The 22899-nt window shown below is 39.5% G+C and overlaps 1 protein-coding gene across 4 annotated transcripts in view; it reads right to left on the bottom strand.

Moving 5' to 3' along the window:
* RNGTT (RNA guanylyltransferase and 5'-phosphatase) overlaps positions 1 to 22899 on the bottom strand; it is a 225814-nt gene that overhangs the window by 162203 nt on the left and 40712 nt on the right. For all 4 annotated transcript variants that reach the window (XM_084782758.1, XM_084782759.1, XM_084782756.1 and 1 more), the window contains exons 7-8: positions 19082 to 19191; positions 17267 to 17368 (exon numbers count right to left, since the gene is read on the bottom strand). In XM_084782758.1, the coding sequence (XP_084638884.1) occupies positions 17267 to 17368; positions 19082 to 19191 (212 nt within the window). The remainder of the gene's footprint in view (positions 1 to 17266; positions 17369 to 19081; positions 19192 to 22899) is intronic.

Genomic DNA, 22899 nt, shown 5'->3' with positions numbered 1-22899 from the left:
TGAACAAACAGACTAAATACTGCATACCTAGAGAGAAGGGTACTATTTCACCTTTCTTTTTTCTTTTCTTCCCACCCCCCCACCGCGCCCCCACCCCCAAGACTACTGGCTTTGTAAACCAGGCTGGCCTTGAACTCACAGCAATCCACCTGCCTCTGCCTCTGCCTCCCTGAATGCTGGGATTAAAGACGTGTATACCACATGCGGCTCCATTTTAAAAGATAAGAAAATCCGTTAATAAATATGGACACTCCATGCCTGATCACCTCTCTTGTAATACTATACCCATGCCCTCTTTAACCCAAACATTTTTAGACTCCTTCCAAGTTTTAAAAGAAACTGACTGAGCACATTTTATATACATATATTTTTTTAATGCCTTCCTCCTCAGTCCTTTACTTAGTTCCATTCATGAACCAAAGCTAGCAATATATATGCATCAAACAAAATGACAAGTGCCAAGAGCTGAAGTTAGTGGCAATCCATTATTCCCCACCCAGGACCTACACTTTCTAAAGGGGAGAACAAGACTGGTGATAAACTTGTCAAAAGACAACTTCTTAAGATTATTTCTCCCAAGAGGCTTCCAAGACATTCCTTTAAATATATCACTCAAAACTGATTTCCACCTTCAAGAATGCTACTAAGTATGCTTGCCCCTCACTCCCACCCCAAACTAGCTTTGTGGGTTTGTGTTTTTCCCCCACTCTCTTCAACTGAGTGAAAATTAAATGTGCCTATGATATAACACCGCTGCTGTGTCCCCAGCATATCCGTGACACCAAGGGTTGTGTAATGCTAGCTATTTATATAGAATAACCTCACACCAAGAGGCAAGACACCTACATCTTCTCATCCTTCGACAGAGACAAGTACATAGTGCTGAGCTAACCTTCTCTGTGGATCTTTTCCCTGGCAAGACTCCATTACCTAACCACTGCTACCTTTCTACTCTAATCCCAGGACACTGCAAACATCTTAAAAGAAAATAAAGAGCACAGAGTCACTTTTCAGAGACAATTCAGACACTTTCTTGACATAAGAAAAGCTAGTCAGACCTGTCCATTATTCAAAACACATTTCTCACATTTTGTTCTGAAAATAAAAGAACCAGCTGACTTGCGAGCTGCCAACTCCCTTCCTTCCCCATGGGCTGTGTGCACACTGGCCTCGGTGTCTCTTGAGCTCACTGCTCAGTGAGCTCCATCTTTGACCACCTCTTTTGTAAAACTATACTCATGCCCTCTTTAACCCAAACATTTTTTATATTCTTCTCAACTTTTAAAAGAAACTGAAACTTTAAGCACATTTTATATATTTTTTAATTCCTTCCTCATCATGGCCTTTACTTAGTTTCAGTCATGAACCAAAGCTAGCAATATATCTGTATCAAACAAAATTACAAGTGTAAGTTTTATCCCCACCACTATTTGTAGATAACATAGTTCCCACAACCTCCATGGAAAATGTCTATGTCCTCATCTCGTAAAATCACATCTTCCCTAAGATTTTTTAAACTATCCCATATAGTTTTTTATAAACTTCTAAAGCTGTAATTATATTGTTTAATTAACAGTGTAATTACAGTAAGTTTCATTATCTTTGTGGCAAATATACAAACTAGATAATTTAGCTATTCATAAACTAATGTGGGAATCTAATGCTAAAATTGTTTTAAAATAAAATTTAAAATAAAGGAATCAAAGGAAAATAAACCAAGATATTTCAAAATCTTGTTTCAGACATTTCCACAATAGAAACAAGATGATAAAACATAATCCAACAGATGAGTTTAAATTCAAAACCTACTACTACTGTGTTTACCTGGCATATATAACATTTCAGCACCTTAAAGGAAAAGAAATTCATCATTTAAACTCCTAAAAATTCACACTAAGGTCTTACTCGTTTTCACAATGAGAAAAACATACATAATACACTAGCACCACGGTGTAATCCCACCCCCTCTCCTCTCCCCCACACCCTGCCCCCAACCCCCATGTTCCATAAGAGCATGAGTATCACTCTCTTACTCCCTTAAGGTAGGTAGGCTCTCTCGCTGAACCTGGAGCTAGGCTCACAGCCAGCAAGGCCCAGCAGTCCTCCTGCCTCTGGCCCTCACTCACGAGCTGCAGTTGCAGGTGCTTTCAACCACAGCCTGCTTTTGACCTGGGAGCTGGGATCCAAACTCAGGTCTTCATGCCTGTGCAAATGAGACAGCTCTCACCTCTCCAGCCCAATCGTTTTTTACTGCTGCTATTAACACTGATAAAGCCACAGCTCAAACATCTTATATGCAGCAAGAACTAGCCAAGCTTTCACTGAACATTACTAAAGAACTCCAATACTACAGGTAATTAGGTTTTGATGGGTTGAGTCTACACCACAGAACATTTTACAAATCATATTTTTAGTCATGAAGCAGATGTGATTAAGGCTCCATGGTCTTATAAGATCACTTAAAACCATCAGCTTCATTCTACTACAAGATGACACCATAATTAAACAGACAACATGAATTATTTAATTTGAAACTACAACACCCATTATCTCCTTTATAATTGAAATAAATTCTTTCTATCCAATCTCTTCTCTTTGAATAACCTGTATACTAAATGGAAGGCCAGCAACAATTGTACAATTTGGCAGAACTTTGATTCTTCAAGGTAAGCAAATCCTTTTGTTTCCTATATTGTTTATACAGCAAATGCCCTATTATATCTTGGTAAACATTGTCTATGAGAAAGTCACTAAACAAAAGAGTAACTTTTGTCCTAATTTTAATTAATTTACAACTAAACAGTAAAAAACAGTGTGGTGCAGACCTGTAATCCCAGCACTCAGGGAGGCAGCAGCAGGTGGGTCTCTGTGAGTTCAAAGCCAGCCTGGCTACACCTAGAAACCCTGTCTCGGAACCCAGCCCCTCAAAAAGGAACTCAAGATGCCTACATTAAGCAGCTAAATCTCCAAGCATTCTCAAATATCGTGAATGTTCTATCAATAGCAATTGATCATTTTCAAAACTATAGAAGCTTCTAGTTTAAGAAATTTCCTTCAGCCAGAAAAAAAATTAGACATCTACAAAGCATAAGAATAAACACACACATACACACACACACACACACAAAAAAAAAAAAAACAAGCAAACAAACAAACAAACAAACTACCATTAGCAGAGAGCTTGCCTCAGGACAGGACCCATCATCAGATTCTAGACTCCTCCATCCTAACTCAGGAATAAATGACAAGTAATGCCAAAAATCAAGTGTAGAAGAAGAGACAAATTTTATTCCAAACCATTCAATTTTAAAACCATGTGAAGGCTAAAAATATGGCTCATCAGTTAAAAGACCTTCTACTCTTACATTGACCCTGGGTTCAGTTCCCAGAACCCACATCAAACAACTCACAGTAGCCTGTACTCCAGCTTCAGCTCCGAGACACCTGGCCTCTGCTCACACCTGTACTTGCACGTACCCATATGCAGGAGCACGTAAGTCTTTGTGCTCACAGATAAGCTAAGCACTGAGGAAACCAGGCGTGTTAAACACAGCAGGCTGTCTCTTCAAAGAGAGAGATGATTTCTGCACAGAAAGCTGGGAGCATCCGTGGTTGACAGGCTGATGACCTCTGTGCTATCCTGCCTGGGCTCCCCCAGACCCGGGCTTATCTCAGCCAATCTGTGGTATTATCTTCCTCCCTTATCTTGAGCCTGTTTCCTCAGTTAATCTATAGAAACTATCTTTATATGCAAAATGTCACTCGGGCCTTATAAGAGTCTCCATGGAGCCATGCCTTAAGCTTTGTTGTACACATAGGATTGGGTTAATAATCACCAAGACTTTTTTCCAAATTGGGTCCTGCTTACATATGCCTAAAATAAAACTACCTGGTGCCAAGACTCTCCAAGTCTGAACAAACATCAGCTACTAGAAAACATGATCTCAAGTGAGTTACACTTTGTAATTTTTCTATCTTATACATAATATACAACATTCGAAACTCATTATTGGATACACTAACAACTACTGCTATAATCTTCTGTCAAGACTTTCATCAAACACCAGAAAAGAGTCCCGTAATAGTTAACTAAAGCTAAGGAATCACTGTAAGGTAAGTGACATAGACTGCCCCTTGCCTCCTGCTGGAAGGGCCCTTGGGCAGGGGGCACAGGGGAAGCTCTCTGGGATATCATCTTCTTTTCTCCTCCAGTCACCAAAGATGATAATAAAGCATTGACATGGCAACTGTCCCTCAAAAAGTGTACACTCTGCTTTCCACATCACCACGGAGATGTCTTCCTGGATCTGGAGGGGTGGCTTTTGCTCTAAGAGATATGATGCCCTCTTCTGGCCTTCACATGCATGTGTACACGTGCCTGCACATACGGAGTGTGCTCTCCATATCACACACACACAGGGGGGAGAGGGGGGAGAGGGAGAGAGAGACAGAGACAGAAAGAGACAGAGAGAGACAGAGAGAGACAGAGAGAGACACGGAGACAGAGACAGACAGACAGATAGACACAGAGAGAGACAGAGACACGGAGACAGAGACAGACAGACAGAAACAGAGACAGAGACAGAGAAAGAAATTAAAAATAAAATCATTTCAAAGAAGTTCTTTTTAAAAAGATGTCAAAATCCCACACCCCACGAAGACTGAAATAAAGGATCTTCTATATATAACTTTCTGGCGCTGACACAGCAGCTCCAGATGCTGTGACCAGGAGACCTATAGCTCAGTAACCACTACACTCTCATGCTTCTAAAGCCTAAGCACCTTGAGTGTCTAAGGAGCAGAACTCACAGAGATGTGCATCAATCACCTAGCAAGCCAGCCCCAGCCTCCTTCTTCCTGCTGCTGCAGTTACTACCCTTCACTGATCCTCTACCTCAGAGGCCTGCATTACGACAGTGTGTGCCAGGCCCTTTAAGACAATGACACTTCACTTTGTGCTCCAATGTCTTCTCTTTTTAAAACATCAATTAGATTGTGACCCACTCAAGGGCATGAACCATGTCTTTATTATTTTTTAATATAAGCAAAAATCACTTTCTCTCAACATATTACTATTTTATATCTAAATATTTTATCACACATCACAATATTGTACTGTATGGCTCTGAATGAAATGTCCAAACAACAATTTTCTAAAACTTGTCAGATACTTGCATTTTCTTTAAATTAAATATCTCCATATTCTTGTAATTTTTTCAGTATGCTCAAGAAATATTTTATTGAAAAGACCTAATCTATAACAAACTTAAGATGTCACTTTTAACATACTATACTATAAACATTTTATAACAAATACCTGCATTTAAGTTCAAAAGCAAAGCCTTTGAGTATCTCCACACGGGTGGCCTGCGGCTCTCATGTACTATTCTGATCTTTTCCACTGCTTTGATTTAAATAAACTTCCCCATTACTTTGCAAAAGAAACAAAAAATTAGAAATTAGCTAATAATGGACTTCTGATATTTTTAAGAAAGATAATTAAAAACATGTGAAAGTGCTATGTGTATGGCACATGCCTGTAATCCTAGAACTTGGGAAGAGGATGCAGACAGCCCAAGACCAACTTGGGCTATATGAGACCCTATCTCAAAATATTTTAAACTTTAAAATAAATAGTGAGAAGTGCTTGGTTTTAGTTTATGCACACAGAAAAAAAATAAAATAGCATAATGTTGACATTAACCCTGTTTTTCAATTTTTCATTTATTTAATTTATGTGTATGGGTGTTTTTTCTACATGTATGTCAGTATATTACATGCCAGCCAGTGCCCTCAAAGGCCAGAGGGTGACCAGATTCTCTGGGGCTAGAGCTACAGACCTTGTGAGCCATGCTATCAGTGCTGGGAATCACACCTGGACTTTCTCGAAGAGCAGAATTGCTCTTAACCACTGAGCTATCTCTCCAACCGCTCAGGACATTTTTTTTTCCATTTGCTAATGTCAAAAATAAAATGGAATAAAATCAGTTTGAGGAAAAACTTTAAAACTTTGCTGTAGCACAAAGAGTATATAATTAAACCAAGTCTTGCCTTACAATGAGTGACAGACGTAGACAGCACTTAACAATAAAGCACTTGACCGCTTTTGTGGCTGGCTGTCATGCGTGAAGAAGTCTTTCCCGGCAAGTCTGTGTAATCGAATCTGTCTATAACTCCGGTTTGGTTCCACTGAATCATGCTGACAAAGACTAAGGCTTACTTGGTTTATAAGGTTATAAGCACTTGGCCTTGGAATAGAGGTAAACTGTTTCTTCCATTTTCATTTTTCTTTAACATTAAGGAGTAATGTTTAATGGATTACACTATTAGAAGTCAACTGCTTTGGGGCTGGAGAGATGGCTCAGTGCTTCTCTTGCTGTTCTTCCAGAGGACCTGACTTCAGCTACAAGCACACACATCCAGCAACTGAAACCACCTGGTAACTCCAGCTGCCCTCTAAGAGCACCAGCATACGCACAGTATCTACTTAAGACAGATATGCACATATAAATAAAAACAATCTTTTCTGAAGAACTGAGTGCCACTTTGCTTATACTGACAGAATAGTGCCATGAGACATTCTAGACAGATCATTCTAACAGCTAAAAACAAGTGCCTATAACTTGTTTATAGGAACACAGAAAGATCATATACTCAGAAGGCAACTACTAAGGCCAGATATCAAAGAACTTGCAAAATATAGTCACTTTAATTTTATAGTTTAAGCAGCAATTATTCTGTTCTAATTATATTTTATATCTCGCAACTCCAAGAGTTTACTTTTTATCTAACTGGTCTGAAACTTGCTTTGTAGCTCAAGCTGACCTAGACTTTGGGTTCCACCTGCCTCAGCCAAACAGGAGTGTGCCACTGTATGTGACAACGTGGTACTTTAACAAAGATGACTGCAATGCACAAAAGAACAGAGGCAAAGCTAACACATACAAAGCTTAAATGTCATTTTACAAAATTCATGAGACAACAAATTAGTTCTCTATCACACAAGAGTACTTTTTAAATGAAGTTTCCTAAATCCCAAAGTGTTATTAAAACTGTTCCAGGAAGCTCACCAGACAGCAAACTTATCAGCAGTAGTTATGTTAAAGCAGGCTAAAAGCCAGAGACACACTGTATAAGATGGGCTGCCTATAAAAATCTTTAAATTGGATTGCACATTTTAAAAAAGAGCAGTCAGAATTAATACACCCAGTTCTGCATTTCTTTACTAATTTCACAGATAGCAATTCCTTTTGGGAACCAAACTACTATTTAACAAATGAAATCTGAATTTAGCCCCTTAGGAAGATAGATTTATAAAGAGAAAAGGAAGGAGGGAGGGAGAGAAGGAAGGACAGAGGGTGGGAGGAAGATGTGTGAGAGAGAGAGAGAGGCGGGGAGGGGGACAGACAGACGGACAGACGGGATGGAACTCGGTTTTAAAATGCAGGGTTATGTACAGCAGAGCTTGCTCTCAGAATCACTGTTCTTCCCAAGCCAAGCCAACATCAACCTTCATGTCTACAACAGAGAAGCTGCATGCCAGCACCCATTTTTCTGTTAAATGGCTTTACTCCCAACAGTTAAGAGAAAATAAATGTCAGATGAGAGGAGAATCCTCACATCACCTATTTCTGAGGCTGACAAATCATTCCTAAGAACTTTAATATGACTCAAAAATATATCAGACATTTTCAGCAATGAAATTCTTTAATAAATCATTAAAATAGAATAATTAAAAGTATCAGCACTTGGGAGGCAAAAGCAGACAGATCACTGTGCACAGAAAATATTCTGTAACAAATATACTGGAGTTCTCATGTACCCAGGTTGGCCTTGAAAGCAATATATAGCCAAGATTTTACCTTGTACCCTGAACTCCTGCCTTTGCCTCTCAAGTGCAGGGATCAGAAGTCCTGACTGAAGTTTCTGTTTTTCAGTTCCTAAGTGAAGGTCAAAGACTCCATTCTGCATCTGTTGACCCATATGACTTCAGGTTAGAATATTCTCCATGCTGACTCCAGGTTGCCGCTGGACTGTACAGACCCTGGGTGCCTCATCACGTGTTGGCCACATTCCAACAGAGCAGTCAGTTCAGGACAACATGTACAAGACGGAAGTAACGCTCCTTCATAGTCGAACAGCTCACTTCCTACCATCCTGATGGGGGCACAGAGTATCAGACAGTCTGAGCTGTGGACATGCTTTTCTGTTCTTTTTTTAAACTACCAGATACTACTTAAAAGACAAAGGAAACCTCTGCTATCATCTTTATGGTATCTTGTGAGCCAGTAGAATCATTCTGGATCCTTATTCCATTGTGTGAAAAAGACCGTACTTTGACAATGTGTGTGTGCTTCCACATCTATAATGTTGGAAATTTTTGCTTTTAAGTCTGTTGTTGTTATTGTTGTTAGGAGGGCAAGGAAGTAGTTAATGTGGAGCCTTGCTGTTCTACCTGTTTTGGGCTTGTTTTTACTCTTGAGTTCAAGAAACTCTGCTGCCTCAGCTTCCTGGTATTCAGGACCTCAGGCACATGCACAGTGCCAACCCGCACGGTCTCCTTTTGTACAGTCCTAGTATGTATCTAGTTCACCCAACAGCCTACCATCAACTGCACAGTGAGGGCACACAGCAGCTTTGCTAAATAGTTTATCTTCAATGTCATGAGAGACAGACTCGAAACTACCCAACTAAATTGTCCTCAAAAATTGTGAAATGTTTTGATGTTTTAAGCTGCTAAATATTGGGTAAATTTAACACAATAATAAAAATAATAAGGGAAAGAAGAAACAAAAACATGTATACTATTTCAACAGCTTCTGGATGATAAAAATATGCAATGATCAAGGAGCACGAAATAATCATCACAGACAAAGCAACCATTTTACACAACCAAAGACAACCAAACTCAGTGTCACTTGAACGAATGACAGGACATATAGACCAAAAAAGAAACTTATTTTAAAACTAAAATTCTCACAACTCATACATAAGGCGCAGAAGTAATTAATAGCGAGAGAAAAAGACGGTGCCCCAGCACAACAGCTCTGTCCAGCCCGAGAGCTTTCCAGAGGCTTTCTGACTCTAGCCCTCTAGTCTGACTTGCTGAGGAAGTGGGGCCATTAGCCCAAGGTGACCTTGACTTTGCAGCAGTGTGGGCCCCAGTTCCTCTCTGGGAGGTCTGAGTGGTGGCTGTGGCTACAGTCACAATGAGCACACTTCTAGCAACAGCCTCCTCCAGCAAACAGCCAATCATGTGCTGAGCAGGCTGGAACAACAGCAGCGCCCACTCCTGATCCCACAAGAACCATGCTAGCTTTGACGTCACTTTCAAATGCCTCTGTAGACAAGTCACCTATCAAATCACTGTAGCTTTCAAATATTAAAGAGGTTTCTTGCCATTAAAAAAAAAAAAAACAGAATGGCAATCCATTCCACTAATGTAAAAATACATCCAGCAGGGAGAAAAAATTATTTTCACCATTTAACTTCAACCACAAAGCTGGGCATGGTGATAAATGCTTATGATCCTAGTACTTGAGAGGTGGAGGGAAGAGAATCAGTGGTTCAAGGTCAGCCTCTGCTATGCAGCAAGTTCCAGCCTGGCCTAGGCAGCAGTGAGACCTTGCCTCCTTCTCTTAAAAACAATAAGTATTAGTATTGTTATTATAAATAAATAAATCTTGTTTTTTTAATTTTTTTATGGGCTAAAAGCACTTGCTTCTCTTCCAAAGAACTTGATCAGCAGCACCTATAACCACCTGTATCTCCAGCTCCAGGGGCTTCCATGGGTACCTGCACACATGTGGCATACATGCATATGCACACATGCGCGCACACACACACACACACACACACACACACACACAAATTTTTAATTTTTTAATGTTTTTTTCAATAAGAACTTTTTTTGTTTTTTATTCACTTTACATCTCACTCATCACTTTTTAATGTTTTTAAAAACTGTTTAACAGGGCTAGAGAGATAGCTCAGCAGTTAAGAACACTCACTGCTCTTGCAGACGACCCAGGTTCGATTCCCACACCCACACCAAGAATCACAACTGCCTGTAACTGCAGATATGGTAACTCTTCTGGCCTCTGCCAGCTCCTCTACACAAGCAGTACACATAGGCATACACATATACACATAAATAATTTTTTAAAAAATTATGTTTACCAAAGACCGTATAAAAGGTAAGAGCTGAAAATATTAGACGTTAGGACTTGAAGCCAGTGAGATGGTTCAACTTGTCACCAAGTCTGAAGATTGAGCTAATCCCAGGAAATCCACATGATGGAAAGAGAGAGCCAAGTTGCACGCGCGCGCGCACACACACACACACACACACACACACACACACGAAGGAGAGAGAGAGAGAGAGAGAGAGAGAGAGAGAGAGAGAGAGAAAAGGAAGGGATGGGATGGGATAAAACAATTTTAAGTTAGGACTGGGGGTGTAGCTGGAAGTTTCTGCTTCCCTGGCATGCCCTGGGCTCCGTCTTTAGCTCTACCCAGCAATGTAAGGAGGGACAAGTGGGAGACAGACATTCTAATGCACAGTGTGAACAGTTGTGAAGAACAGCAGTGAAGTAACTATGACCGAATACTAAAAGGAAAGGTAGACACAGAGATTCTGGTGAGCTATATTAACAGCAATTCAGTCACAGCCTTAGAAATAGAAAATGTAATTCAGAGACGTGAAAGAGCCTTAGAGTAGTAAAACATAAAAATGGCCGAAAGCAGTTGCTTTATGGAGTAGAACTGACAGAAAGGAGGAAGGGATAGAAACAGACTGTAACATTTATCCATTATAAGCCTCCCAGTATTATCTGGCTTCTTTAACAAAACACAGAAATCAATAAGGAAATGTATGTTTACATCTTTAAGAAAAAAAAAAGTTTAAACTGAGTGGCGGTGACTCACACCATTAGTCCCAGCACTCAGGAGGCAGAGGTAATGAGATCTCTTGAAATGGAGGCCAATCTGGTCTAAGGATGAGTTCCAGGACAGCCAGGCTAGAGAGAGAAACCTTGTCTCGGGAAATTAAAGTAAGAAAGTTAAAGGAAAAGGAAATAATATAATAATATTAAGGATTACAAAAAAAGAGCCACCACATTTCTTACTTTACTTTTACTTCATTGTATAGTTGCGTAAGGATAGACACAGAATTAAACTTCTGATCTAATGACCAGAACATCTGTAATCCAAAATGCTACAACTCTGACACTTAGGAAGTACTGATCTGAAAGCACACTACTGTAATCCTGTTTAAAGTACTACAGATAATTACCTTTAGGATAATTTCCATGAAGCCCAGCCCCAGCAAACCTAATTCTCTATGTGTAACTGTTTCACACCACTCTGGCTCCCAGCGTTTCAGATAAGCTGTTACCTATTAGAGCAATAAATATCATTTCTACGAGGTACTGCTCACTCATTTAGTGACAGGAGCTATACAGTTCAAACTAACACCACAAAACAAGGTGCAAGAAAGTCAACAGGCTCAGCACTCCACTCAGGAGGCAGAGGCAGGCGGATCTCTGTGCGTCTGAGTCTGTGGGCTACAAAACGAGGCCAAGATAGCCAGGCTGCTACACAGAGAAACCCTGTCTCAAAAAAACCAAAAAAACAAAAGCAAAAAAGCAAAACAAAACAAAACAAAAAGTCAACAAGGTTTTCCTACAGCCTATTTATAATAGAAAAGTAGTTATCATTTCCCATTTACATGAAAGATCCAAAAAATAAAGAAACAGCGCAGGCAGAGAGACTGAGTAATGTGTGAAGGAACAAACACTCAATTCTTAACACCATTTATCCTAAGAGATTATACAAACCTCTTCACGGGAAGATTCCTCTACCTGAGGTTTTATAAACAAGACATTATCAAAAAGTAATAAATGAAAATAAATATAGCCAAAAAATATTTTTAATAATGAATCACTTGGCACGTGGAGACACTGCGGCAGAGCTCACATGTAATGAAACCCTAGATTCACCTCCCAGCACCACCAAGAGCAAAACCGTTTACATGACCGGGGAGTAGTAACAGCCCTGTCTGCAGTCCAGACCCAAGCTTGCTGCTTACTGTGGCCTCAGAAAAGTTGCCTCCCTTTCTATGTTTCACTCTCCAAAGTTATAGACTGAGATGATAACAGTAACTGTGCTACAGTTGTAAGAATTAAAGGAAAAGTTCTGCATAAAGTACTTAGAAAAATGCCTAGTACCAAGGAAGTAGCCAGTAAATGTTACCAGTCTTGACTGTTGCGAGATACAACTAAAATATATAATGAACACTGTGTAGCCATGCTGTTATTTAAAAAGTACAAATTAAAGCAATAATATAAATAATTATCTTTTAGTTTTACAAGTATTTATGTCAGTGAAATTTGGCTTTGTTTATAGGAAAAGAGCTCATTTTTCCATTGTCAAATTGGGCACTTGCTCTAATTGCTAGTTAGGTGATGAAATGAGAAATGAAGCAGGCACCCCTGGACAGCCTTAGAAATATAACAACCTTCAGAGAAGCACATATTACCATACTTGTCATCTAAGTAATACTACTTTTAACATATTCTATACAAAGACAGGTATAAAGAAATAAGTATAGTTAATTATAACAAAAAAAAATGGTAATTCCCGCCCTCCCAATACCTCAAGATAAACATCATGGCAGCAATCGAGTTTTTGGTTTGTTGTTGTTCTACTGGGTTTCTTTGGTTGGTTAGTTGGTTTGGGGGATGGGGGTGAGGTTCTTGGTTTTTGCTTTGTTTTGTTTTTGAAGACAGGGTTTTTGTGTAGTTTTGGCTGTCCTGAACTCACTCTATAGACTAGGCTGCCCTCAAGCTCACAGAATCTGCCTGCCTCTGCCCCTCTACCCCATCCCCACCCCAATGATGAGATTAAAGCCCACCTTCAAGCCCTCTAAAGTACTGGGATTAAAGGTGTGTGCCACCAGCTTTAAAAGATCTATTTATTGGGCCGGCATGGTGGCGCACGCCTTTAATCCCAGCACTCGGGAGGCAGAGGCAGGCGGATCGCTGTGAGTTCGAGGCCAGCCTGATCTACAAAGCGAGTCCAGGACAGCCAAGGCTACAAAGAGAAACCCTGTCTCAAAAAAACAAAAACAAAAACAAAAACAAAAACAAAAACAAGACCTATTTATTTTGTGTCTCAGTGTGTGTGTGCTCACATGAATATGCAGAAGCCCTTAGAGGCCACAAGTAGATGTCAGATCCCCTGGAGCTAGAGTTCCAGACAATTGTGAATTACCAGTGAGTGCTAGGAAGTGAACCTCTGCCACCTGGAAGAGCATCTGGTGCTCTTAACCACTAAGCCATCTCTCCATGCCCTAAGCAATCAGAGGTTTTTTGTTTAACATGTTATATCAACAGAAAATATCCATGTTCACATAAAAAGCAAGCTGCAAACCAGTAGTACAACATATGCCTAATACATATGAGGCCCTGGTATATGCCCAGCACCACAAAAATAAATTAATTCATTAAACAAAAGCCATATTATCTAATCTAATTCTAACCATTTTCAAAGAACAGCAAACCTAGCACATTCTCTAGCATAAGGCAAAGACTGACTAAGCATCCAATGACATGAGAGAAGAGAGATAAATTCAAGGCCTTAACCTTTCTTTTCTGTTTTCAGATATTTGGTACATCTGACTAGTCTATCTTGAAAATAAAGCTCAGAAATATTAACCAAAACAGAGGGTTTGTTAAATGATTTATTTAATTATATTTATATATCTAATTATATTTTAGGTGTCAGATTCCTTGGAATTAGAATTACAGATAGTTGTGAGCTGCCATGTGGGTGCTGGGAATTGAACGCAGGTCCTTTGGAAGAGCAGACAGTGCTCTTAACCACTGAGCCAACTCTCCAGCCCCCAAAACAGAGTTTTTTAAAGTGTCTTCACACTCAAATTTGCAGGAATATAGGCATCTAAAAAAATCTCAACTAGGATGTTGCTGTATGTGTGGCACATCTGATTAGTTCTAAATTAGTTCTAGATGTGGAATAAAAAATCTGGCCTGGCAGTGGTGTCGCCTTTAATCCCAGCACTCGGGAGGCAGAGGCAGGAGGATTGTTGTGAGTTCGAGGCCAGCCTGCTCTACAAAGCAAGTCCAAGACAGCCAAGGCTACACAGAGAAACCCTGTCTCGAAAAACAAAAACAAAACATCTGATTTATGTTTGTTTTAAATGCTATTTCAAAGAGGTTTCTCTATTCAGAACTGAGAAACAGAATTAAAGACTAAATGCTTGCTTGCTTGCAAATTCTAGCTTTTACTCCAAAGGTCATACAGTTTTATAATTCTGAGTCCTAAGTTTGTTTGTCATCAATAGCACTGATGAAGATGCAGTTATTCAAAGGCAGCTGGTAGGAAAATAAAAATAATAGAGTTGGATGTTTTTTGCTAATGATTTGTGACTTACTATACTATGAACTGGAAAGGTTCTAAGCTTGTACTCATCATCCTGAGGTGACAAAACGTTTATTTATTTATTTACTTACTTAATTACTTATTTTGTTGTTAGAGGTCAAACCATGGCTTTGTCATGCTAGGCAGTGACTTTAGCCTGAGCATTAGGGTAGTGACTATCAAACAATCAAAATTAAAGTCAGATTCAACTAGGAAACTACAGTACTTCTCACAAAAGTGTGCTATCAGAGCCAACCCAGGCCTACTAAATTTAAACTTGCTTTTTTTTTTTTAATTAAGTAAAAACCTCCTACAAAAATGCATAATTATTATCCTAAAGGGTTTCATGATACCTGGAAAAAAACAAAAACAAAAAACAAACAAACAACAACAAAAAAAACAGAAAACAAACTCAGACTATACTACCAGAAAGAAACTAGGGCTAAGCAGATCTGATGTCTTGCTTCAAATATAACTAAAAAGGAGCTAGGTGAAACTGGGCATGCTGGTGCACACCTTTAATCCCAGCACTTGGGAGGCAGAGGCAGGTAGATCTCCAAGTTCGAGGTCAGCCTGGTCTGTAGAGTGAGTTCCCGGATAGCCAAGGTTACACAGAGAAACCCTGTCAAAAACAGCTAGGTGGAAAAATATAAAAGTATGTACAGATGGCAAATTAACTATAATTTGACTCAGTCATTCTATTTCTACATAATATAAAAGATTGTTTGTGGATCACTGAAAATTATCCCAAAGACATCTTTAGTATTATTGACTAAATGGGAGACAATTGTAGAGTCTCATTACCTTATCCACATCATTCCTGTCTGAACATTTAGCTCCAGTCGTAAGAATAAACATCACTTGCAAGCATTATTGGTAAGATACCTACTCAAGGTAGCTAAGAAAACTACTAACTACCTGGGGTAATTACACTGTTCTGTACAAAACCAATTACAGCAGCAAATCCAGAATCTGCAGGAGCATACTATAATTATTTTCTTCATGTATCAGGATGATCAAGGACCACTAAATACTTACGTCAGCATATGTAGCATAAACCAGACACTGAATAACATGTTAAAACCAAGGAGCAGGACATGATTGTTAATGAGGAAAATCAGGCCTATTTGTCTTTGAAATACTCATTTAGTAAATTACATTTTAAGGGCTGGAGAGATGACTCAGCAGCTAAGAGACCCTACTGCTCTTTGTAAAGGGCCTGAGTTAAGTTCCCAGGACCCACATAGCAGCTCATAATGCTAGGCCTAGAAGAGCTAGCACCTTCTTCCAACCTCTGGAGGCTCCTGCACACCCATGCTGCACACTTGTACCAGCACACATGTCCTGGCTAGTGTTCTCCCCACTTGGCACAGCTAGACTCATCTGAGCAGAGGGAACCACAACTGAGAAAACGCATTCCTAAGATCAGCCTGTGCACAAGCCTGTTGGGCATTTTCTTGAATAGCAATTGATGCTGACGGGCCCAGTTCACTGAGCAGAGCCACCCCTGGACAGGTGGTCCTCGATGGTATAAGAAAGTGGGCTGACTGAGCCATGAGGAGGAGCAAGCCAGTGAGCAGTCATCCTCAATGGATTCTGCCTCAGTTCTTGGCCCAAGTTCCTGTCTTGACTCCCCTTCATGCTGATCTTAAAAAGGGAAACAAGCAAAAAAAAAAAAAATCTTTACTCCCCAAATTGCTTTGGGTCTTGGGTATTTTATCACAGTAATAGAAACCTGACCAAGACAAGAGCATACACATAAAAATAAATAATTTTTTAATTAAAAAATTTAAAAGCTAGTCTAGATGTGGTGGGTCATGTTTGTAATCCCAGAAATGGGGGAACAGAGGTAGGAGAATGGCCACAAGTCCAGGCTAGCCTGGTCTATATAAAGTAAGTTCCAGACCAGCCAGGGCTACAGAGATCCTAACTTTAAAATCAACAACAAAGTCTTTTCAAAAGAATGTGTTCAGTCATGGGTTGGCAAACTATGACCCAAAAGACAAGGGTGGCCTACTGCTTTGTAAATAAAGTTAAGTTAGTGTCTGTTGGGTTTATGTTGTGGCAAGGTCTCCTATACCCCTTCAACTTGGCCTTGAACTTGTTATATAGTTGAGGATGACCTTGAACTTCTGAGCCTCTAGCCACCCCCTCCCAAATGTTGGGGTTACAGGTTTATGCCACCACAGCCAGTTTTAGTCAGTGCTAAGAAATGAGCTCAGGGCTTACCCCATGCTAGGCAGGTACTGTACTAAGTGACTACATCCATGAGCCCTAAATTTTTACTAAATACATTTGTTTATATAAGAACAACAGAATGAGGGAAGATCCAACTGGCAACTAAATTATGAAATAAAAATAATAAAAAGAGACCCCAAATGCGGACATGGCGGTGCACGGTGGCACATGCCTATAATCCCAAAGTATCAAATGTTCTTTCTATACACTGGTATAAACCAGGTCTGATGCCTCATACCTGTAATCCCAGCATTTCGGAAGGTGAGGCAAGAGGACTGCTGCAGGTTCAGTGTGTTTGAGGCTAGCCTAGGCTACAAAGTAAAATTCTGTCTCAAAAAACTAAAACAAAAATATTTCATCTAGATTTATATAAAACTAACAGAACTCTGAAGTTAAAAATTCATCAGAATGAACTAAAACTGATTATACAGCTTAGAATGCCAATAAAATGAAAGCTATATAATTTCTGAAACATTTATTTTGCCATTCAAGTCAGAAACTCACACTCTGAGGGGCACACATATTCCCTATCAACGTAATATTCCTCAAGCACTAGAGTTTGAAATTGTATCTTAGTAGTCGAACTTACCGAGTTCCGTCTGCTTTCCAGCTTACTTTATATGGCTTCTGCTCTAAAAGTCTAATATTTTGCTTGTCCATGGAAACAGGCTGTGCTCCAGGGAACCCAGACCTTAAGGAAAGAACATTATCTGTCATGGCTACAATGCTTTTAACGCAATCCTGTGTCACACCAATCTCAAATAGCTCATGTTGATCACAATGTTCTTCTTATCATGAGATCAATATCAAATGGAATAGCATCAGCTATCACAAAAGTTCTAACAAAAGATTATCACTCTTAGGTGGGCATAGTGGTCAGTGTCTTTAATCCCAGCACTGGGGAAAGCAGAGGCAGTAGATGCCTGAGTGTGAGGCCAGCCTGGTCTACAGAGTGAGTTTCAGGACAGTCAGAGCCACAGTCTCAGGAGGTGAAAAAAGATTAGCACTTTTTTGACATTTTAGCCTCCTGCAGATGTTTTCAAAGTTAATCAGACAGTAAAAAGACACAATCAACATTTGCCTATTTGGATATACTATAGATAGATGGTCTTCAAAAACCTCAGAGAATATGGTATTTAAATAATGGCATTTAATAAATGAATTTTTTAACAATGAGACATGTCTGCTCCTAGCAGCACTGCATCTTACTTTAAAGAAGATGAGAGGCATCGAAGAACCTCCATGGGGAGTCTGCTTCTAATACGGCAAGACAGCCACTGGACAATAATCTGCCCTTGCTCAACTGCAGAGAGCATGCTATACAAACCAGACAAATTGGGACACAGGGAAGTCAACTGCCAAACTTTGCCGATATAAGGTAGGCAGTCTTTCATAGATCCTGCACCACAAAAAAGTCTGTCATATACTGGGCCAAACAGCAGAAGATGATGCCCCAATATTGTACAGAAACCCTAGGTGACTGTCCAGGCAGCCAGGTCTCTGTCATTTCTGTAGTTTTAGAAGCTGCTTGTTCTGCACTTCCTATCTACTCAAGCAATATTTATCCTTCTCAGGTCTCTGCTGGAGTTGAAGACAAGTTAGTTATAGAAGCACAATTAAGCTTAAGTTGTTTAGGGTTTAAAAAAATGTTTTAAGGTCTAATAAGATAATTTTTGTTGATAAATGCAGTTATGATAGAAAATTATTTGAATACAGAACTTTGAACTCACCATGATAGGATAGGTAGTAAAGTTCTTTCTCCAAGAACTGCGATATATAAGTAGACTGAACATTGTGAATATAATTCTTACCTGATAGTTTTCATAATTGTTCTTATTGTATATAGTTTATTATTGTAAGAAGAAAAAGCCTTTATTGAACTAAAAGGGGATGATGTGTGCACTGTGCATTCAAATGCTTCCGTACCCAAAGATCTGGTTGCAGTCCATGGGCATTGTCACTACTGCAGCATCTCCTGCTTTATGTTGTGTAAAAATTGTTCTCCATCATCTCTCACTGGTTATTAAAGAGCTGAACAGCCTATAGCTGGGCAGGAAACTTGAGGCAGAACTTGCAATCTCAGGAGGAGGGTCTCAGGTGGAGAGGAGAGCGGTCAAGAAGAAGCTCGCCATGGGAGTCTCCATGAAGACAGGACTGGAGCAGGAGCAGCCAGGGCGAGACCAGTTGGCAGGTTAATGGGGCGCATGGCTGGGAAGTAGGCCAGGCCAGCCTGGTCAAGTTAGACTACATCAGTATCTGCTCAGGTATAGTGCATAAAGCTTATTAATAAATTTAATATGTTTCTAGGTCATTATTTTGGAGCTAACGAGGGTGTGGAAAGCCCATACTTTTAATTTTACACATAAAAATTAAGTTTTATTTAAAGCTTGAAAATATTCCTTACCCTTCCCAGCCACAGAACTGATGACATTTCTGCTGTACCTCTCCTAACTTTGGTTGAGTTGTTACTTGAGTTACGCCTTTAACAGTTATGCCTTCCAAGAAAATAGCACCCTTTAAAGAAAAGAGACAATAATAACAATGAATATGTGTATAAATATATACACACAATCTAATTAAAGGACAGATGTATGTAAAAGGATTAAATAAATTAGTTCATTTTTTACAAACCTAAGAAAACTCACATTAAACATAAATGGTCTGTTCCACCTGCTGTACTAGTGACACCTATAACCCATTCGTTATAGAGGGGCTCAGGCAAAAAGATTATGATTCTAAGGCTACTTACATATATATAAAGACCCTGTCTCAAAGCTAAAGAAAACATGTACTCCAAGAACATCTATAAAATCTTCTGGGCTTTGGTTTTTATACTTTTAAAAACAAAAACATTAGTCTAAATGTATGCTAAATTAGTTTAGACACATCAGAGGGCTGCTGGCATCAGTATCAAGAAAACTATTTAACAACTCTAGCTGATAATGTCATTAAAGAATAAGAAAATCTGGTCTACAAGTTGCAAAGTTCAACCTTCTGGCCAAGACTTGGCAAGCAAGCCACTTGAGAGGAGGAAAAGCATTCCAAGCTCATTCATATACGCATCACTGCCAGGTCCCCAGGAGCGCTGTCTTTCCAGCAGACAGAGCTCCGACAATTTGCCTCTAATTCAGTATCAACATTTACTGCCATCTAAACTCTTCAACTCTGACTACCTTCAAATAACGTTAATTTAGAGGTTCCATGACCAGAGGATCAAAGATGACCAATGCTTTCCTGTTATATCATTACCTGGACCCAACAACAAGACTGGTGTTTTAAAACCACATAAAGGGGCTGAAGAGAGGGTCAGTGGTTAAGAACACTGGTTGCTCTTGCAGAAGGATCCTGGTTCAATTCCAAGCACCTAAAGGGCAGCTCACAACTATCTGGAACTCCAGTCTCAGGAGATCTAACACTCTTTCCATGCCCCCAAGAGCACTAGACACACATGGGTGCACATACATACATGCAGGCAAAACACTCATACACATAAAATAAATCTTTTTTTAAAAAAACCCTAATGTCACCTGTGGTGATGCATAACTGTCATTCCAGCACCACGGTAGATAAGACAGGAAGACCACAAGTTCAAGACCAGCCTGGGCTACACAGTAAGTATGAGATATATTGACAGACTGTCTAAAAGGAACTTTAATTTAATAAGGCCATTTCTAGCATCTGAAAGCAAAACTCTTAAGACTTGTATTATAATACTGAGCTTACTCAAGTGATGTCAATAGCCCTATAAAACTTTTATCTTAAGTATGCCCAGCTATACCTTGTACCAGAGAGCCTCTCTTTCTCTTAACTGTCATGCTTAAAGTCTGTATGTTTGTTTGTTTGTGTTTGTATGTTTTTTGTTTCTTTGTTTTTCTAAGACAGGGTTTCTCTGTGTAACCTTGGCTGTCCTGAACTCTCTCTGTAGCCCAGCTCTAGTTCGACCAGTCATTGGTTGGCTACTTCCCCAAGTTCTGTATCATCTTTATCCCAGCACATCTTGTAGGCAAATTGTACGTTGAAGGTCATGTGGCTGGGCTGGTGTCCCAACCCCTCCACTGAAGCCTTGCCTGGCTACAGAGGATGGCCGGATCAGGTTCCACATCTCCCATTACTAGGAGTCTTCACTAGGGTCACCCTTGTGGACTCCAGGGAGTTCCCATTGCACTTGGTTTCTACCTCATCCCCAAAATGGCCCCAATTTTCCTGGTACTCTCTCCCTCCATCTCTGCCCTCATCCTCATTAGCCCCAGTGCATTCATGGAATCCATCCTATTTCTCACCTTCCCAAAGAGATTCATGCATCCCTCCTTGTGCTCTCCTTGCTAACTAACCTGAGTCTGTGGGTTATCTTTTACTTTGCAGCTAATATCTACTTAAAAGTGAATATATAACATATTTGTCTTTCTGGGACTGGATTACCTCATTCAAGATGATTTTTCTAATTCCATCCACTCAGCATGAAAAAAAAATTTTTAAGCTATTTTTTTTTTTGAGACAGTTTCTCTGTGTAGCCTTGGCTATCCTGGACTCTTTGTAGACCAGGCTAACCTCAACACATTGCTCTGTCTGTTCTGCTTCCGAGTACTTGAATTACAGGCATGCAGCTTGACTGCAAATTTTATGTCATCATTTTTAACAGCTAAGTAATTATTGTATAAATATCACATTTTCTTTATCCATCCTTCAGTTGTGGGCCATCTAGGTGGTTTCCAGTTTCTGGCTATTATGAATAAAGCTGTTAAAAAACACAGCTGAGCAAATATCTTTGTGGTAGGATGGAGTTCCTTTAGGTATATGCCCAAGAGTGGAATGAATGGTTGGGTCTTGAGGTAGATCCATTCACAAGTTTCTGAGAAACTGCCTCACTGATTTCCATACTGCCTGTGTAAGTTTGCATTCCCATCCACAATGGAGGAATGTTTTCCTTGCTCCACATCCTCACCAGCATGTGATGTCACTTGTGGTTTTGATCTTAGCCATTCTGACAGGCTAAGATGGAATCTCAAAAGTTCCCTAATGGCTATGAATATTAAACACTTCTTGATGGTTTCTCAGCCATTTGAGATTCCTCTGTTGAAGAGATGGCTCGGAGATTAAGAGCACTGGTTATTCTTCCTGAGTTCAATTCCCAGCAACTGCATAGTGGCTCACAAATATCTATAATAAGACCCAGGGCCCTCTTCTGGAGTGCAGACATACATGTAGGCAGAAGACTAAATAAGTAAATAAATAAATCTTTTTTCAAAAAGGAAAATCCTGTTTAAATCTGTGCCACATGTTTAATTGGATTATCTAGTTTGTTCACAATCTAGTTTCTTGAGTTCTTTATATATTTTGGGTATTAGCCCTCTGTCATAGGTAGAGTTAGTGAAAAATTTTGCCATTCTCTGGGCTGCCACTTTGTACTACTAACAGTGTCCTTTGTTTTACAGAAGCTTTTCAGTTTCAGGAGGTTCCATTTATTAACTGTCAATCTTGGTGGCTGCACTATTGATATTCTGTTCAGAAAGTTGTCTCCTGTGCCAATACATTCAAGGCTATTCCCCCACTTTCTCTTCTATCAGGTTCGCTGTATCTGGTTTTATGTTGAAGTCTTTGGTCCACTTGGTTTTGAGCAGGGTGATAAATATGAATCTATTTGTATTCTTCTACATGCCAACATCCAATTAGACCAACAACAGTTGTTGAAGATACTTTCTTTTTTCTGTTGTGTATTTCTAGCTTCTTTATCAGGTTTCCATATTAAAATATCTTTAATTAAACACCAAATCTGCTTTTAATGCTAATCAAGCACTCTATCAGTCCCTTGGTGCAACTTTTAAGGTTATTTTCACTAGCAAAGGCATAAAAATAATTTTTTAAATTGTGTCTCATTGTGCAAATCAGACACTTTTAGAATCAAAAGATCAAATATTATTTTCAAATTTTTATTAAATATATATGCTCAAAATTACTGTTGCTTTTTAAAAGTATGTTTGAAACGCAGACAATAGTGGGACATGACTCTAATCGAAGCACTCAGAGGGCACAAGAACATGTAGAAATCCAGACCAATGTGTAAGTCATAGCATGAACAAAATACAACAACAAAAGATACTTTAATTCCCTTACAAAACATTATCATATAGGGTAAGCAAGCATGTGAGATGGCTCAGGGTGCAAAAGCCCTAAAGATATGAGCTCGATCCACAGGATGGGGTGGAAGGAAGCCAGAGGTTTACT

This window comes from Acomys minous, assembly GCF_964271855.1.
Source record: "Acomys minous genome assembly, chromosome: 1".
NCBI lineage: Eukaryota > Metazoa > Chordata > Mammalia > Rodentia > Muridae > Acomys > Acomys minous.
Note: the sequence above shows the minus strand (reverse complement) of the source record. Positions and strands in the feature narration are given on the sequence as shown.